This window comes from Pituophis catenifer, unplaced genomic scaffold (assembly GCF_029215685.1).
Source record: "Pituophis catenifer annectens isolate HBS135680 unplaced genomic scaffold, rPitCat1.0.hap2 SCAF_2, whole genome shotgun sequence".
Taxonomy (NCBI): Eukaryota; Metazoa; Chordata; class Lepidosauria; order Squamata; family Colubridae; genus Pituophis; species Pituophis catenifer.
The window spans coordinates 146,857,579-146,871,241 of NW_027256882.1; the positions used below are offsets into that span (position 1 = coordinate 146,857,579).

The following is a 13,663-nucleotide window of genomic DNA, read 5'->3' on the forward strand; positions in this document are numbered from 1 at the left end:
GCCCCTCTGTGTGAGCAGCCAAGACAGACTGCTTGTATGTGAAAGCGACCACACATACAAGCCAACATTTAAGTCTAGAAAGACAACTCAGCTTTTCTTGATGGAACATTTGACTTAGCTGGAGAGTAGGACAAACATTTCCAGTTCTGCTGTTACAACCAGTATTCATTGACTATTCTTGAACAGTATGCACACAACCACAGTGTCATGCAAACTGGGGTGAGGGAGCATGGTGAAGGGATCATTTTTTGCACACAGTTGTGCTTTGCGTCTGGGTTTGGAATTCCCTACCTATCCTGTAATTCGAACAGCCCTGGTGACTCCATCCCTTCTATACATTAATAGCAGTTCCTCAGTCCAAGCCAGCCCCGTCATCTGATGGATCTCAACAGGTGTACCCGCAGCCGACTGCCCGTCTTCCCCCAGCCCCCAACCTCCTCCCCTCTGGGATAGCAGGGCTGACATTTGAACATGCTTAGTTACACCAAGCCTTTTGGGAGACGCCTCCGGCAACTCTCGGTGCTCCTTGCCAGAGGAGCAAAAGCAGCACCTAAGCCCCTCTTTCTACCCTACATTTTCCAGCCATGACCGAAGGCAAAGCTCTCAAAGTCCGGGTGACCTTTGCTATTATTCTGATAGGGGTTGCCTTGATGTTCACGGCAGTGGTGACCGATCATTGGGCTGTGCTGAATCCTAAGGTGGAGGAATACAACACTACCTGTGAGACGGCTCACTTTGGGTTATGGAGGCTCTGTATCAAACGGATCTACATTGAAGAAAACAAGATGGAGAAGGAACAGGGTTGTGGGCCCATAAGCCTGCCAGGAGGTATGTTGGTTGCTCTGATCCCTAAGCACCGTGAAACACTTGCTTTAAGGCGTGCGGTTTGGCCCTGAGTTTTGCTTTCAGGTTAACCCCCTGAGCTGTTTGTTCTCACTTGAAGGTAACAGAATAACAGAGTTGGAAGGGACCTTGGAGGTCATCTAGCCCAACCCCCTGCTCATGCAGGAGATCTATACTAGGGATTTGAACCGCCGAACTGGCGACCTTTCTGATCGACAAGCTCAGTGTCTTAGCCACCGAGCCACCTAGCCAGGCTTCTTTGAGGTTCTGTCTCTCTTGGCATAAATTATAGAGCTACTTCCTACTACAGGCATGAATTTTCCAGGCTATTTCCTGCTGGTTTTGTCGAGGTGGGGAAATGCATTAAAAGAAAACCAGAGAGAATGGGCAGTCACAGACCTAATAGATTATCGGCGTTCCATCTCAAGAATGGGAATGCGATTGAGTGCAAAAAAAAGTTCTGGGAAAATATCTCCACGTTTCTCACGTAATTGATCAAGGTTTCAATAGATTCTGCACACTTCGAAGCCTAGGCCCTCCAGTATTGTGTTTGAATCATATTGCGCACGGTTGATACGTAGATTCCATTTTGATTATTTCCAAGGGTTTTGATGCCAGGAAGAGAGCTCACTCTCCAGCTACTCTTTTGTATATTTTGTATTGCCGGTTTGGTTTCAGAAAAAAAGGGGACGGGATGGGGGGGGGTGTCTTTTCCATTCCACTAGGCTGGAAGTGTGGTTTAATGGCAGAGAAAATAAAGGCTACTGGAGTATGAATTCTGCATTGGGAACATGATCCAGTAGGCTAATTAGACGGAATGACCATACAGGTAGTCCTCGAATTACAATCACAGCTGAGACAGGGACTTTTTTTTTTTTTTTTTGGTTGTAAGTCATTGCAGTCGTAAAATCAATCGGACCTGATTTTACGACAATTGTTATGATGTTCGTTAAGTGAATCAACACAAGGGGTGTTTTTTGTTGGGAATCCGCAAACTAGGTCACAAACCATGATCATCTGACCACAGGATGCTGCGACCAGTCAGTCATAAATGCGAGCCGGTTGCCAAGCACTTGAATTGTTGATCACGTGACCCTGGGGGGCGGGAAGCGTGTTCTGACAGTCTTAAGTGCAAGTACAGGTCATACATCGCTTTTTCCAGAAGTGCCATAACTTTGAACCATCGTTAAACATCAGGTAGCTTGCAAAAATAATAGCAATAAAATCATTTAATAAAAAAACAAGACAGCAAGGGGGCATGAGCCGCGGTGGCGCAGTGGTTAGAGTCAGTGGTGGGATTCAGCCAGTTCACACCCCTTCGAGAGAACCGGTTGTTAATTTTCTGAGCAGTTTGGCAAACTGGTTGTTGGGAGAAATTATTAGGGCAGAGAACCGGTTGTTAAATTACTTGAATCCCACCACTGGTTAGAGTGCAGTACTGCAGGCTACTTCTGCTGACTGCCTGCTGCCTGCAATTTGGCAGTTCAAATCTCACCAGGCTCAAGGTTGACTCATCCTTCCATCCTTCCGAGGTTGGTAAAACAAGGACCCAGATTGTTGGGGACAATAGGCTGACTCTGTAAACCACTTATTTTATTTTATTTTATTTTTTTAATAATTTTTTAATAACTCTGTAAACCACTTAGAGAGGGCTGTATGAGGTGGTATATAAGTCTAAGTGCTATTGCTATTTACAAGTGGAGTCTGATGACAAGGAATAGAATTCTTATTCCTTTCAGCCTCCCACTATGCAGGGTGAAACCCCTACCTCCAGCCAGCTTTTCTGCCTTGCTTGCAATAGCTGAGGCCAGCTACAGTCCTTTGTCAAGCTCTGCCCCTGCCAGAGGACCCCTACCATTCATTTTTCACTATCACAAATATTAGAAAGGGGAAGGAGTCCTGGCGACTCACTAAAGCTTCCAGCAGGACCAGCATCTTGCTAGGAGGAAGGATGAATTGGGAAGGACTTCCAAAGGAGCAGCCTCTGTCAGGGGGCCCAAAGCTAAGAGGCTCCAGCCTCCCAGGGGGGCCACTCCTGCTGCCATATTGTGTCCTGAGGGAAGACATCTCGGAGGGAGGTAGCGATAGGTGGGATCACCCAGATTGCTTTCACATTTTTGCCAAGGGAAGGGAAGGGAAGGGAGAGGGAGAGGGAGGGAAGAAGCAATTAGAATCTCATGCTATTTCTGGTTCTTTTAATGGTTGTGGAGAAAATTTGATATCTGAGAGACCACTTATCTCCAACTGGTGCCACCCGCCCAGGACGTTCCAGCAGAGTGAATGTACTCCAAGTCCCTTCCATTGAATATTGTCGCCCGGTGTCGACTGAGGAGATGCAGCCCCCACCCTCTAGAACAGTGTCCCCCCCCCCCAGAGATAAAGAGGGCACCCTCCCTCCTGGAGGGCCAGAAGGCTTTGAAAATCTGGCTTTGGTCCTAGGCCTGGGGTTGGTGTTATTTCTGCCATGGCCCTTGTTTTGTTTTGTCACTTTTGTTGTCCAATCAATTATTTAAATCTGGGCGTTCTGCATGATTCAATTTTTTAGCTGTTTTTATGTTTTCCGTAGCTTTGTTGTTCAGCCCAGAGTCCATTGGAATTGGGCGGCCAATACATTTAAAATAATAAGTGTTAACAAGTGCATTTTCATTCACTACAATTTGCTGTGCCTGTCCAAACTCCTTCAAGTAAAAAAAATACTGGGGTGGGGTGGTTTATTTATTATTTATTTATTTATTTATTTATTATTTTGCATTTGAGTTTATCCTGCAGTCTACTCAATGTGGACGCAGATTTTTACAAATATCCTTGGTTTACAACCATAACTGGAGCCAAAATTTCTGTTGCTAAATGAAACAGTTGTTAAGCAAGTTTTGCCCCATTTTATGACCTTTCTTGCCACAGTTGTTAAATGACTCACTGCAGTTGTTAAGCGAATAACACTGTTGTTAAGTGAATCTGCTTTCCCCACTGTCTTTGCTTGTCAGAAAGTTGCAAAAGCAGATCACATGACTCCGGGACACTGCAACTGTCATAAGTACATGCCAGTTGCCAAGCAAGTGAATTTTGATCACGTTACAATAGGGATGCTGCAACGGTCATAAGTGTGAAAAACAGTCATAAGTTAATCTTGTGGTGCCATTGAAACTTCCATCAGTCATTAAATGAATGGTTGTAAGTGAAGGACTACTTATATTATGCATTCTTCTTAATTATTTTCAAGAAAAATTTCTTGCATTGTGCAACCTCATCACCTACCTTCATATGTCGTGTTCTCTTCCTTTGAAATTAAAATTCTACCATTCAGTGATCGCGAGGGTGTGACTTCACCTATTAGTCCATGGCATGGCCCAATTTCCCATCAAGGGAAATAGCCTTTTCTTAACATGCTTATCTTTGTCTTGGCCAAAACATTTAGGTTCACACTCAAATTTTTCCAGTATCACCCCCTCATCAACTAATACTTTTGCAATCAAAACCTCTTCCTTCTCGCTCTCTCTGTTGGTGGAGCTCACTAATACCTATAGCTAGTCCTCCTCTTATGACCAAAATTGGGATTGGAATTTCTATCCTAAATAAGGGCGGTCATAAAGTGAGTTATCCCATGACCAGACTCGATTTTACAACAAATTTTACCGAGGTTGTTAAGCAAAGTCACACAGTCGTTTAAGAGAATCACGCAGTTGTTAAGCAAATCCCCCAATTGTCCTTGAAGAGTTGTGGTGGCACAGTGGTTAGAATGCAGCACTGCAGGCTACTTCTGCTGACTGCCGGCTGCCTGCAATCCAGCAGTTCAATTCTCACCAGGCTCAAGGTTGACTCAGCCTCCCATCCTGCCAAGGTCGGTAAAACGAGGACCTAGATTGTTGGGGGCAATAGGCTGATTCTGTAAAGTGCTTAGAGAGGGCTGTAAAGCACCATATAAGTCTGCTGTTGCTCTTGCTATTGTTGGAAGCCAGCAGGCAAGGCAATAGCTATGGCGCTCCTCTAGGAAGCCTCACAGAACATAAAAAGAATAAAAACAGTACGAAGTATGTACAGAGCTTCTGGAGGGCAGGAGGACCAGAACGCTCACAGTCGCTCCGATCCCAATTTGACCTAGCAATACACAAAACTGGCAGAACCTTGAGTCACTTTCTTAACGAGCCCAGACTATAAATATATGTCACTAAGGAGCCTGAAGTGCAGATGCCTTTGTAGAAGTCGGTGTCTAGTTTCTTTGGACCTGGAGGGTGATTGCCAGCTGTCAAAGGAGTCAGGGGGGCTAAGAGTTGGCAAGCAGAACTCAAGTCCTGACTATTTCAACTGGTCAGTGAAGCAGGCAAGAGGCAAAATTCTGTTTAAAAACTGGAAACGCCACAGTTATTTTTATTTATTTATTTATATCTCTCCTTTATTATCTTGATAAACAACTCAAGGCACCAAACATATCCAAGATTACCTCCCTCCTCTTATTTTCCTTACAACCCTGTGAGGTGGACTGGGCTGAGAGAGTGACTGGCCCAAAGTCACCCAGCCATTTTTCATACCTAAGGCAGGACAAAGAATTCACCGTCTCCTGGTTTCTAATCTGATGCCTTAACCACTAGACCAAATCGGCCTAGTGTCATAAATATAGATTGGGAAAGAGTAATCATCATCAGTTTATGGCAGAAAACAGGGGTTATAAGCTGGTTTGTAGTGAGGGACAAGTGAGAAAATGGTCTTAGTCCTGGGGTGGGTTCTACTTACCTTTACTACCGGTTCACAACGTGAGTCCAAAATTGCTGTTGCTAAGCAAGGCAGTTGTTAAGTGAATCCCACGTCAATTTTTCCACCTTTTTTTGCCATAGTCGCTAAGCGAATCACTGCAGTTGTTAAGTGAATCATGTGGTCATTAAGCAAATCTGGCTTCCCCGATTGACTTTGCTTGTCAGAAGCCAGCTGGGAAGGTTACAAATGGTGATCACATGACCCCGGGACACTGCAACCGTCATAAATACAAGCCAGTTGCCACGCGTTCCAATCTTGATCACATGACCATGGGGATGCTACAATGGTCGTAAGTGCAAAAAACAGTCATAGATCACTTTTTTCAGTGCCACTGTAACTTTGAACAGTTGCTAAATGAACGATTTGCGTACTTGCTGGATGCAGGCAGCACACGAAACCACACATCCTCAGTCTGCGGAGAAACCACTTTTCACAGAACTGGTCCCTGGCTCCCAAAAATTTGGGGCTGCTTAACTAAGGTACTATTTCCCAGGGCCTGAAGGAAGATCACTGTATATTCTCATAGCTCAGAATGGAAACTATCAGTGCAACTCTAGGACCTGTTGCTTGTGGCATCCACTCTCCAATGTACCCACTTGCCTAGGAATCAGGGGTGGGCTGCTTGGGGTTCCCAGGGGTTTGGGAGAACCCCTAGCTAAGATTCTGTGCAGTTCAGCAAACCCCCAAATTCCACTCCTGGCTGGCCCCTCCCACCCTGCCCCTCCCAGGAGTTCCCACCCGGCCTGTTTTGGATGCAGGTAAGTGCAGGGAATGTGCGGAGGCTCAGGGAGGGTGAAAAACAGGCCTATTGGAAGTTTGGGAAGGCCGGAAACGGGCCTTTTTCTGGCCTCCAGAGGGCCTCCGGAGCCTGGGGAGGCCGTTTTCACTCTCCCAGAGGCTCGAGGAAAGGAGGGCAAAAACACCCACCGCACCACAGAGGTGGATTCTACTTACCTTTACTACCAGTTCACAATGGGAGCATGTGCGCATGTTTGCTTCACACACACACACATGCACACTCCTGTGCATGCGCAGAAGCTTCTGCACATGCACAGATCACCCATGATGGCGTCGTGGCAGGTGGGCAGAGCCTCCCACCGGTTTTACTACCAGTTCTATAGAACCGGACCGAACCGGGGGCAACCCACCACTGCTGCACCATGGTATAGGAGGCCGACTAGGCCACACCCACCCAGCAACCAGGCAGAGAACCCCTTGCTAAAATTTTTGAAGCCCACTCCTGCTGGGAATCTACCAGTCTATGAATCAATCATTCCGTCGCATGTAAAGAATTCTTTCTACCGCACTGAACGATTCTTTGGTTATTTATTATGATTCATAATATTAACGTGGAGTTGAAACGCATAACATCTCAAGCGATTGAAAGCGCTCACCGCGATATGGTAATTATTAATTGCACAGAGAAGGAAAGGTGGCTGCACGCAGGAAAAGGTGTTTTGTCAAAGCTGAGCAAATAAATTGAGCAGCAATGACTGGAGCTGAATTAATCTATAAATCAAGGTGGATACGGCTCATTCACAGTGGCCCCGTCCTCTTGTAACGAGAACCACAAAGACAACCTCTGAAGAGTTTTCACAACAAACACCCGGGTACCTGGGATTCTGTGACAGCCTGTATGGCCGGAGGCTGGAACATTCGAATTGTTTTCCAACACAGCATGGAGAGAACCACAGGAGTTCCTATTTATCTTCCAGAGCATTGCCTTTTCCCATTCCCAGCGCCCCTGATTATCAAGAGAAAGTGAGTCTAAAGACAAATTGAATGCTTGCCATTTGTTAGCAGGAAAGCGAGCAGATGATTGCAAAGCTTTCAGCCCTTTAATTTAATTTTGCAAAGCACTAAGTGTCTTGAGAGCACTATAAAAATAATAAAAGATAATTGCGGCGAGTAACAAATTGCAGGATCTGCCAGTCTGAAGAAATGTGAGACTTTCCAAAGAGTCTTGGATGACAGGAAAATCCGAAAAAAACAGCCAGTGTTGTTATTTACAATCCATTTTACTAAAATCCCAGGAAAGCCCATCAAATTGGTCTCTAAGCACGTTCATTGACCCTGCACCCCTCACTCCCCAGCAGACCAATGTTTGTTAGAGCCATCAATTCCAGTCACGCGGCTCATAGTTAACTCACCATCGCTATAATTGCCTCTTTGTTTACTGAGCAGATTTGAAAGGCAACGGAGGGCCGTGAATTGCTTTTCTCAATTCCCCACTCACCCCCACCCCCGTGCAGGTACATGGCTGACATACATCAGAGGCACCAAATAGACTCCAGCTGCACTGTTAGGAATCTGCTTTATTAAGACCTCTGTAGTTTATGAGCTTTAAATTCATTCAGTAATATCAAAGTAGATTAATGTGATCACTCAGTGAGGATGCTTAGCATGGAATGTGTGCACACACGGAAGATGGATGGATTTAGGGATGGATGGATGGATGATGCATGAACATGGATGCATGAAATAAATAGATTAATCAGAAGGTAGATAGACAGATAATAGATGGATGATAGATATAGATAGATGATAGATGATAGATAGATAGATAGATAGATAGATAGATAGATAGATAGATAGAAGATAGACGATAGATAGATGATAGAGATAGATAGATAGATATAGACAGATAGATAGATGAATAGATGAGATATATATATATATATGTATATATATATATATATAGAGAGAGAGAGATTATATATATTATATATTCACCTGTGTTTCCCCAAAAGTAAGACCCTGTCTTATATTTTTTTTGAACCCTGAAATAAGTGCTTGGCCTTATTGCCATGCACTCAAAATCTCTGATTGGGCTTATTATCAGGGGATGTCTTATTTTGGGGGAAACGGTGTACACACACACAGAGAGAGAGAGAGAGAGAGAGAGAGAGAGAGAGAGAGAGAGAGAAAGAGGGATGATAGAGAGATTTTATATGTGTGTGTGTGTGAATGTGTAAGAGAGAGAGAGAGATTTTATGTGTGTGTGTGTGTAAGAGAGAGAGAGGGAGAGAGAGGGAGACAGATGATAGAGAGATTTTATATATGTGTGTGTGTATGTGTAAGAGAGAGAGAGAGAGATTGTGTGTGTGTGTGTGTGTGTGTGTGTGTGTGAGAGAGAGAGAGAGAGAGAGAGGGATGATAGAGAGATTTTATATGTGTGTGTGTGTGAATGTGTAAGAGAGAGAGAGAGATTTTATGTGTGTGTGTGTGTAAGAGAGAGAGAGGGAGAGAGAGGGAGACATGAGAGAGAGATTTTATATATGTGTGTGTGTGTATGTGTAAGAGAGAGAGAGAGATTATGTGTGTGTGTGTGTGTGTGTGAGAGAGAGAGAGAGAGAGAGAGAGAGAGGGAGGGAGAGAGAGGGAGACAGATGATAGAGAGATTTTATATATGTGTGTGTGTGTATGTGTAAGAGAGAGAGAGAGAGATTGTGTGTGTGTGTGTGTGTGTGAGAGAGAGAGAGAGAGAGAGAGGGAGAGAGAGGGAGACAGATGATAGAGAGATTTTATATATGTGTGTGTGTGTATGTGTAAGAGAGAGAGAGAGAGATTGTGTGTGTGTGTGTGTGTGTGTGTGTGTGTGTGTGTGTGTGTGTGAGAGAGAGAGAGAGAGAGAGAGAGAGAGAGAGAGAGAGAGAGACACCCCGGTATCAGATTTAATAACAGAATTTTGAAAGCTTGACGGAGTGTCCCTCTGTCTCCTCTTATACCAAGGTGGAGTTGTTTGAGTCTCTTTTTTCAGAGTTTCTCATTTCTCAGGGCTGAGGTGTTGTTTACAGTCTCTTTTAGTCTTTCTTAACAATTTCCTTAACAGTATTCCTTTCATCTCAGCCATCCTCTACACAGATAGGTAGACAATTAATCCACCCTGTCTATGAACACCAGGAAGAGGCCATTCCTGTTCCCACCTTAGTCATGTCCTGAGGGTTAAGAGTCCTCCAGCTAATGGGGAATCCCAGTGCTCTGCAAAGGACAGAATATGAGTGAGTGAGAAGCCTGATTGTAGAATTTAGAACGAGAGCCACGTCTTCCAGCTAATGTATGTTGTTCTTGTTGTTGTTAAAGTATTTTATAGAGGCAACATAGCAATAAGTGAGCAAGCCAAAGGCAGGTAGATACAATGATACGTGTTTTAGTAGCACATCAATGCAGGTAGTCCTTGACTTGCAACCATTCATTTAGTGACCATTTGAAGTTACAATGGCACTGAAAAAAGTGACTTATGACCATTTTTCACACTTGCAACCGTTGCAGCTTCCCTGTGGTCACATGATCAAAATCCAACTGCTTGGCATCTGGTTCATATTTATGATGGTTGCAGTGTCCTGGGGTCATACGATCATCTTTTGCAAGCTTTTGACAAGCAAAGTCAATGGGGAAGCCAGATTCACTTAACAACCGTGTTACTAATTGAACAACTGTAAGCGAGTAACTTAACAACTGTGGCAAGAAAGGTCATTGAATGGGGCAAAAGTCACTTGACAACTGTCTTGCTTAGCAATGGAAATCTTTGGGCTGAATTGTGGTCATAAGTCAAAGATTACCTGTATTCATTATAACAGGAAGTAGGCTATCCCATAAGTAGAGAATAAACTTTTTAAAAATAGAGTAACAATTAAATACTCATTAAGGGGCAATGCAATGGATACCATTTTGCAGTGTGTTGTCTTATCTTTTTCCAGGTCAACCAGTTAACAAATATCCCTTCTTTATTTCCTTTTCAATCAATCCATATTTATTAAAAATAAATCCCCTTGACACAGAGATATTCTTTGTTGTGAATTTACACTGATATTATCACTCCATAAGGAAAGAGGGATTGTGCTTTCCAAATAGAAATCTTAGCCTGACAAAAAGTTTCATTGACCCTAAATCCACATAACAAAAAAGGGATTAAATTTCATTTATCTGAACATGTTCATGCTCTCCAGGATCACATGTGCCTTCAGTCTCCCTTAGAGAGCAGAATTGCTTAACTTCCAGCTCCCTTATAGCATTAAAAAAATTTTTTATGTTAATTTAAAAATTAGAATGTAAACTGGTATTTCATGAGAAGGTGATGGAAGGTTTTCAGAAGAGGGGTTGTGTTTTAGGTTTACGCTGGACCCAGAGTACTGACTTGAGCAAAGGAAATGGACTAGCCAGTTACGATTTTTCCCAGCTGAATGTATTATTTTTCCTGAAGCTCAGCTCAGTTCTTCAAAAAATATAGCTTCAGATACACATTCATTAAATTAATTTCGCTTCCCTTAAGCTTATATATATTTGCATAAAGTAGAGATGACATTGCTTTGCAAATCATAATATTGTTTTAATAAGATAAGCAAAGTATAAGGTCATGTCATGATTTGCCTTGATTTCCCCAGGAAAGCAAGGGCTGAAATCCAAATAGTTATTTCCAGCCTTGATACGTCTATCCTCACTTGGCAATAAACTACCCTGTGTTCAGTGGAGCTTTCAAAGAAAAAAGCATGTTGCACCTTAGGCTTACACACGGCCAGGCCTCTGTTTACTCTGTCTCATCCACATACACAAACTTACCACTGTCCTACCATATCACAAATCAAATTCAAAAGCAGCTTATTAGGAGATGAAGGGTACTGCTGATTGAATCTGTCTATCAATATCTATCTCTATCTATGTATGTATCTCTGTCTCTCTGTCTCTCTCTCTCATTTATCTATCTATCTACCTGAGTGGTGGGTTTCAAATTTTTTTACTACAGGTTCTGTGGGTATGGCTTGGTGGGCGTGGCGTAGGTTGGTGGGCATGGCTTGGTGGGCGTGACAGGGGAAGGATACTGTAAAATCTCCATTCCCACCTCACTCCAGGGGAAGGATACTGCAAAATCCCCATTTCCTCCTGATCAGCTGGGACTTGGAAGGCAGAGAACAGATGGGGGCAGGGCCAGTCAGAATTTTTACTAGCAGTTCTCGGAACTACTCAAAATTTTCACTACCGGTTCTCCAGAACTGGTCAGAACCTGCTGAAACCCACCTCTGATCTATCTATCTATCATCTATCTAACATCTATCTCTTTCTATTCTGTTTCCCTTCCTGTTTATCAATCACTTTGTTCTATCCATCACCCATCCATCCATCCATCCAAACCTCTGTGTGTGCGCATATTCTATGTTAATGTATTATCTATCATCTCTCTCTGTCTATACTATCTATCTATCTATCTATCTGTCTGTCTGTCTGTCTGTCTGTCTGTCTGTCTGTCTGTCTGTCTGTCTGTCTATCTATCTATCTATCTATCTATCTATCATCTATCTATCTCTATCTATCTATCTATCTATCTATCATCTATCTATCTATCTATCTATCATCTATCTATCTCTATCTATCTATCTATCATCTATCTATCTATCTATCTATCTATCATCTATCTATCTATCTCTATCTATCTATCTATCTATCTATCTATCTATCTATCATCTATCTATCTATCTATCTATCTATCTATCTATCTATCTATCTATCTAATCTATCATCATCATCATCACCACCTATTTATCTCTACAATCATCTGTCATCTATTATCTATCTAATCTATCCTCTCCTGGCAGCCCCTGGCATCATAGATCTAAGTAACATTCTTTGAATCCCATCTGTAACCCTTCTACCCAACCCCGCATGCCTGATAAGCCGCTGTTCTGCTGTTACATCATCATTAGCGTTGTCATTTTATGAAACTTGGAAGACACAGATGCTGCCTCTTCCAATAGCAGAGCACAGGCATGCTTCCTCCAAAGTCAGCTCTCCCAAGACTTTCTGTTGCCTTCCTGGGGCAAAAGCCAGAATGCTCCTCTTCTCAATTGGAATACAGCTGCAGCCACAGCTGGATCAAACATCAGCCCTACAATGGGGAGAGAAAGCTCCTCAGGTTGCAAGGAAGTTCAAGGAGTGCTGCCTTCTCTAACAGATGGGCCAGACAGAGGGAGCCACAGGAGGACTCTTCCCTGGTGCCGCCTCCTCCTGCAGATGAAGTTGGCTGCCTAAGGTGGAACAATATGCTTTATGTTCACAAACTCAAATCCCCAGGCTGTTTTGCAAACCATGGTGCTATTTCAGCCATTGTAGATCAGCTGAACACCTGGAGATTAAATGATCATAACTCTGCTTAATATTGCATTAGCAAAATGCTTTTCAGCATCTTTTCAAATTTCAAACTGGAGTTGTCTTCAGGAGCACAAATTTGTAATTCATCCATTAAATTCAGAGGTGGTATTCAGCCGGTTTGGATCGGTTCAGGCGAACCGGTAGTGGCAATCTGCCACCCACCCGCCCAGGCACAATCCCATCCTATATCGCTGTGTTTTTGACACCACACACATGCATGGATGGCGCGTGCAAACAAATTGCCGTGTTGCTTGACATCATACCAGTGGTGGGTTGCCCCCGGTCCAGACCGGTTCTATAGAACTGGTAGTAAAACCAGAGGGAGGCTCCGCCCACTGACCCCAACGTCATCAGAACGCTTCTACGCATGCGCGCGGCCCCGTTGCGAACCGGTAGTAAAGGTAAGTAGAACCCACCCCTGTGTCGTATACGTGTGGACAGTGCGTGCGAGCAAATTGCCGTGTTTTGCGATGCCGCATGCATGTACAGATGGTGCGCACGCGAGTGAAGCATGCATTTCCAGTGCTGGGCCAACTGGTTGCTACAGTATGTGAATCCCTCCTCTGATTAAATTCATTTGACAAGCTATTTAGGAGGCAAGATACCCCCAGTGAATGTGTGTTGTGTTTGAGGTGGTAGCTGCTGGTGCTTCAGCCTTTCCTTACGGTATTTCTTTCAAATTAAAACTCCGGTTGCCTTTGCCTGATCGACACCTGTGTAGAATGCTAACCTGGCAGGATGCCAGTCTGGAATAGACAGACTGGAATGATACAGTCATAGAGGATCAAGTGTTAATTCTGTACAACAGGAGTTTGATGAAAGGCCTATCAGAACTAAATGGAGAGGGTTTCATTACCTTGTCGTCCCCATCAAAAAGATGGGCAACGTGAAATAGACTGGACTGGACTGGGCTAAGCTGGGCTAAGCT

The 13,663-nt window shown here is 43.7% G+C and overlaps 1 protein-coding gene across 1 annotated transcript in view; it reads left to right on the top strand.

Moving 5' to 3' along the window:
- The first annotated feature begins 459 nt into the window (after positions 1–459).
- The window catches only part of CACNG1 (calcium voltage-gated channel auxiliary subunit gamma 1), a 28,007-nt gene continuing 14,803 nt past the window's right edge, over positions 460–13,663 (top strand). Inside the window, exon 1 of the mRNA XM_070934747.1 lies at positions 460–828. Within this exon, the coding sequence (XP_070790848.1) occupies positions 585–828 (244 nt within the window). The 5' untranslated portion in view covers positions 460–584. The remainder of the gene's footprint in view (positions 829–13,663) is intronic.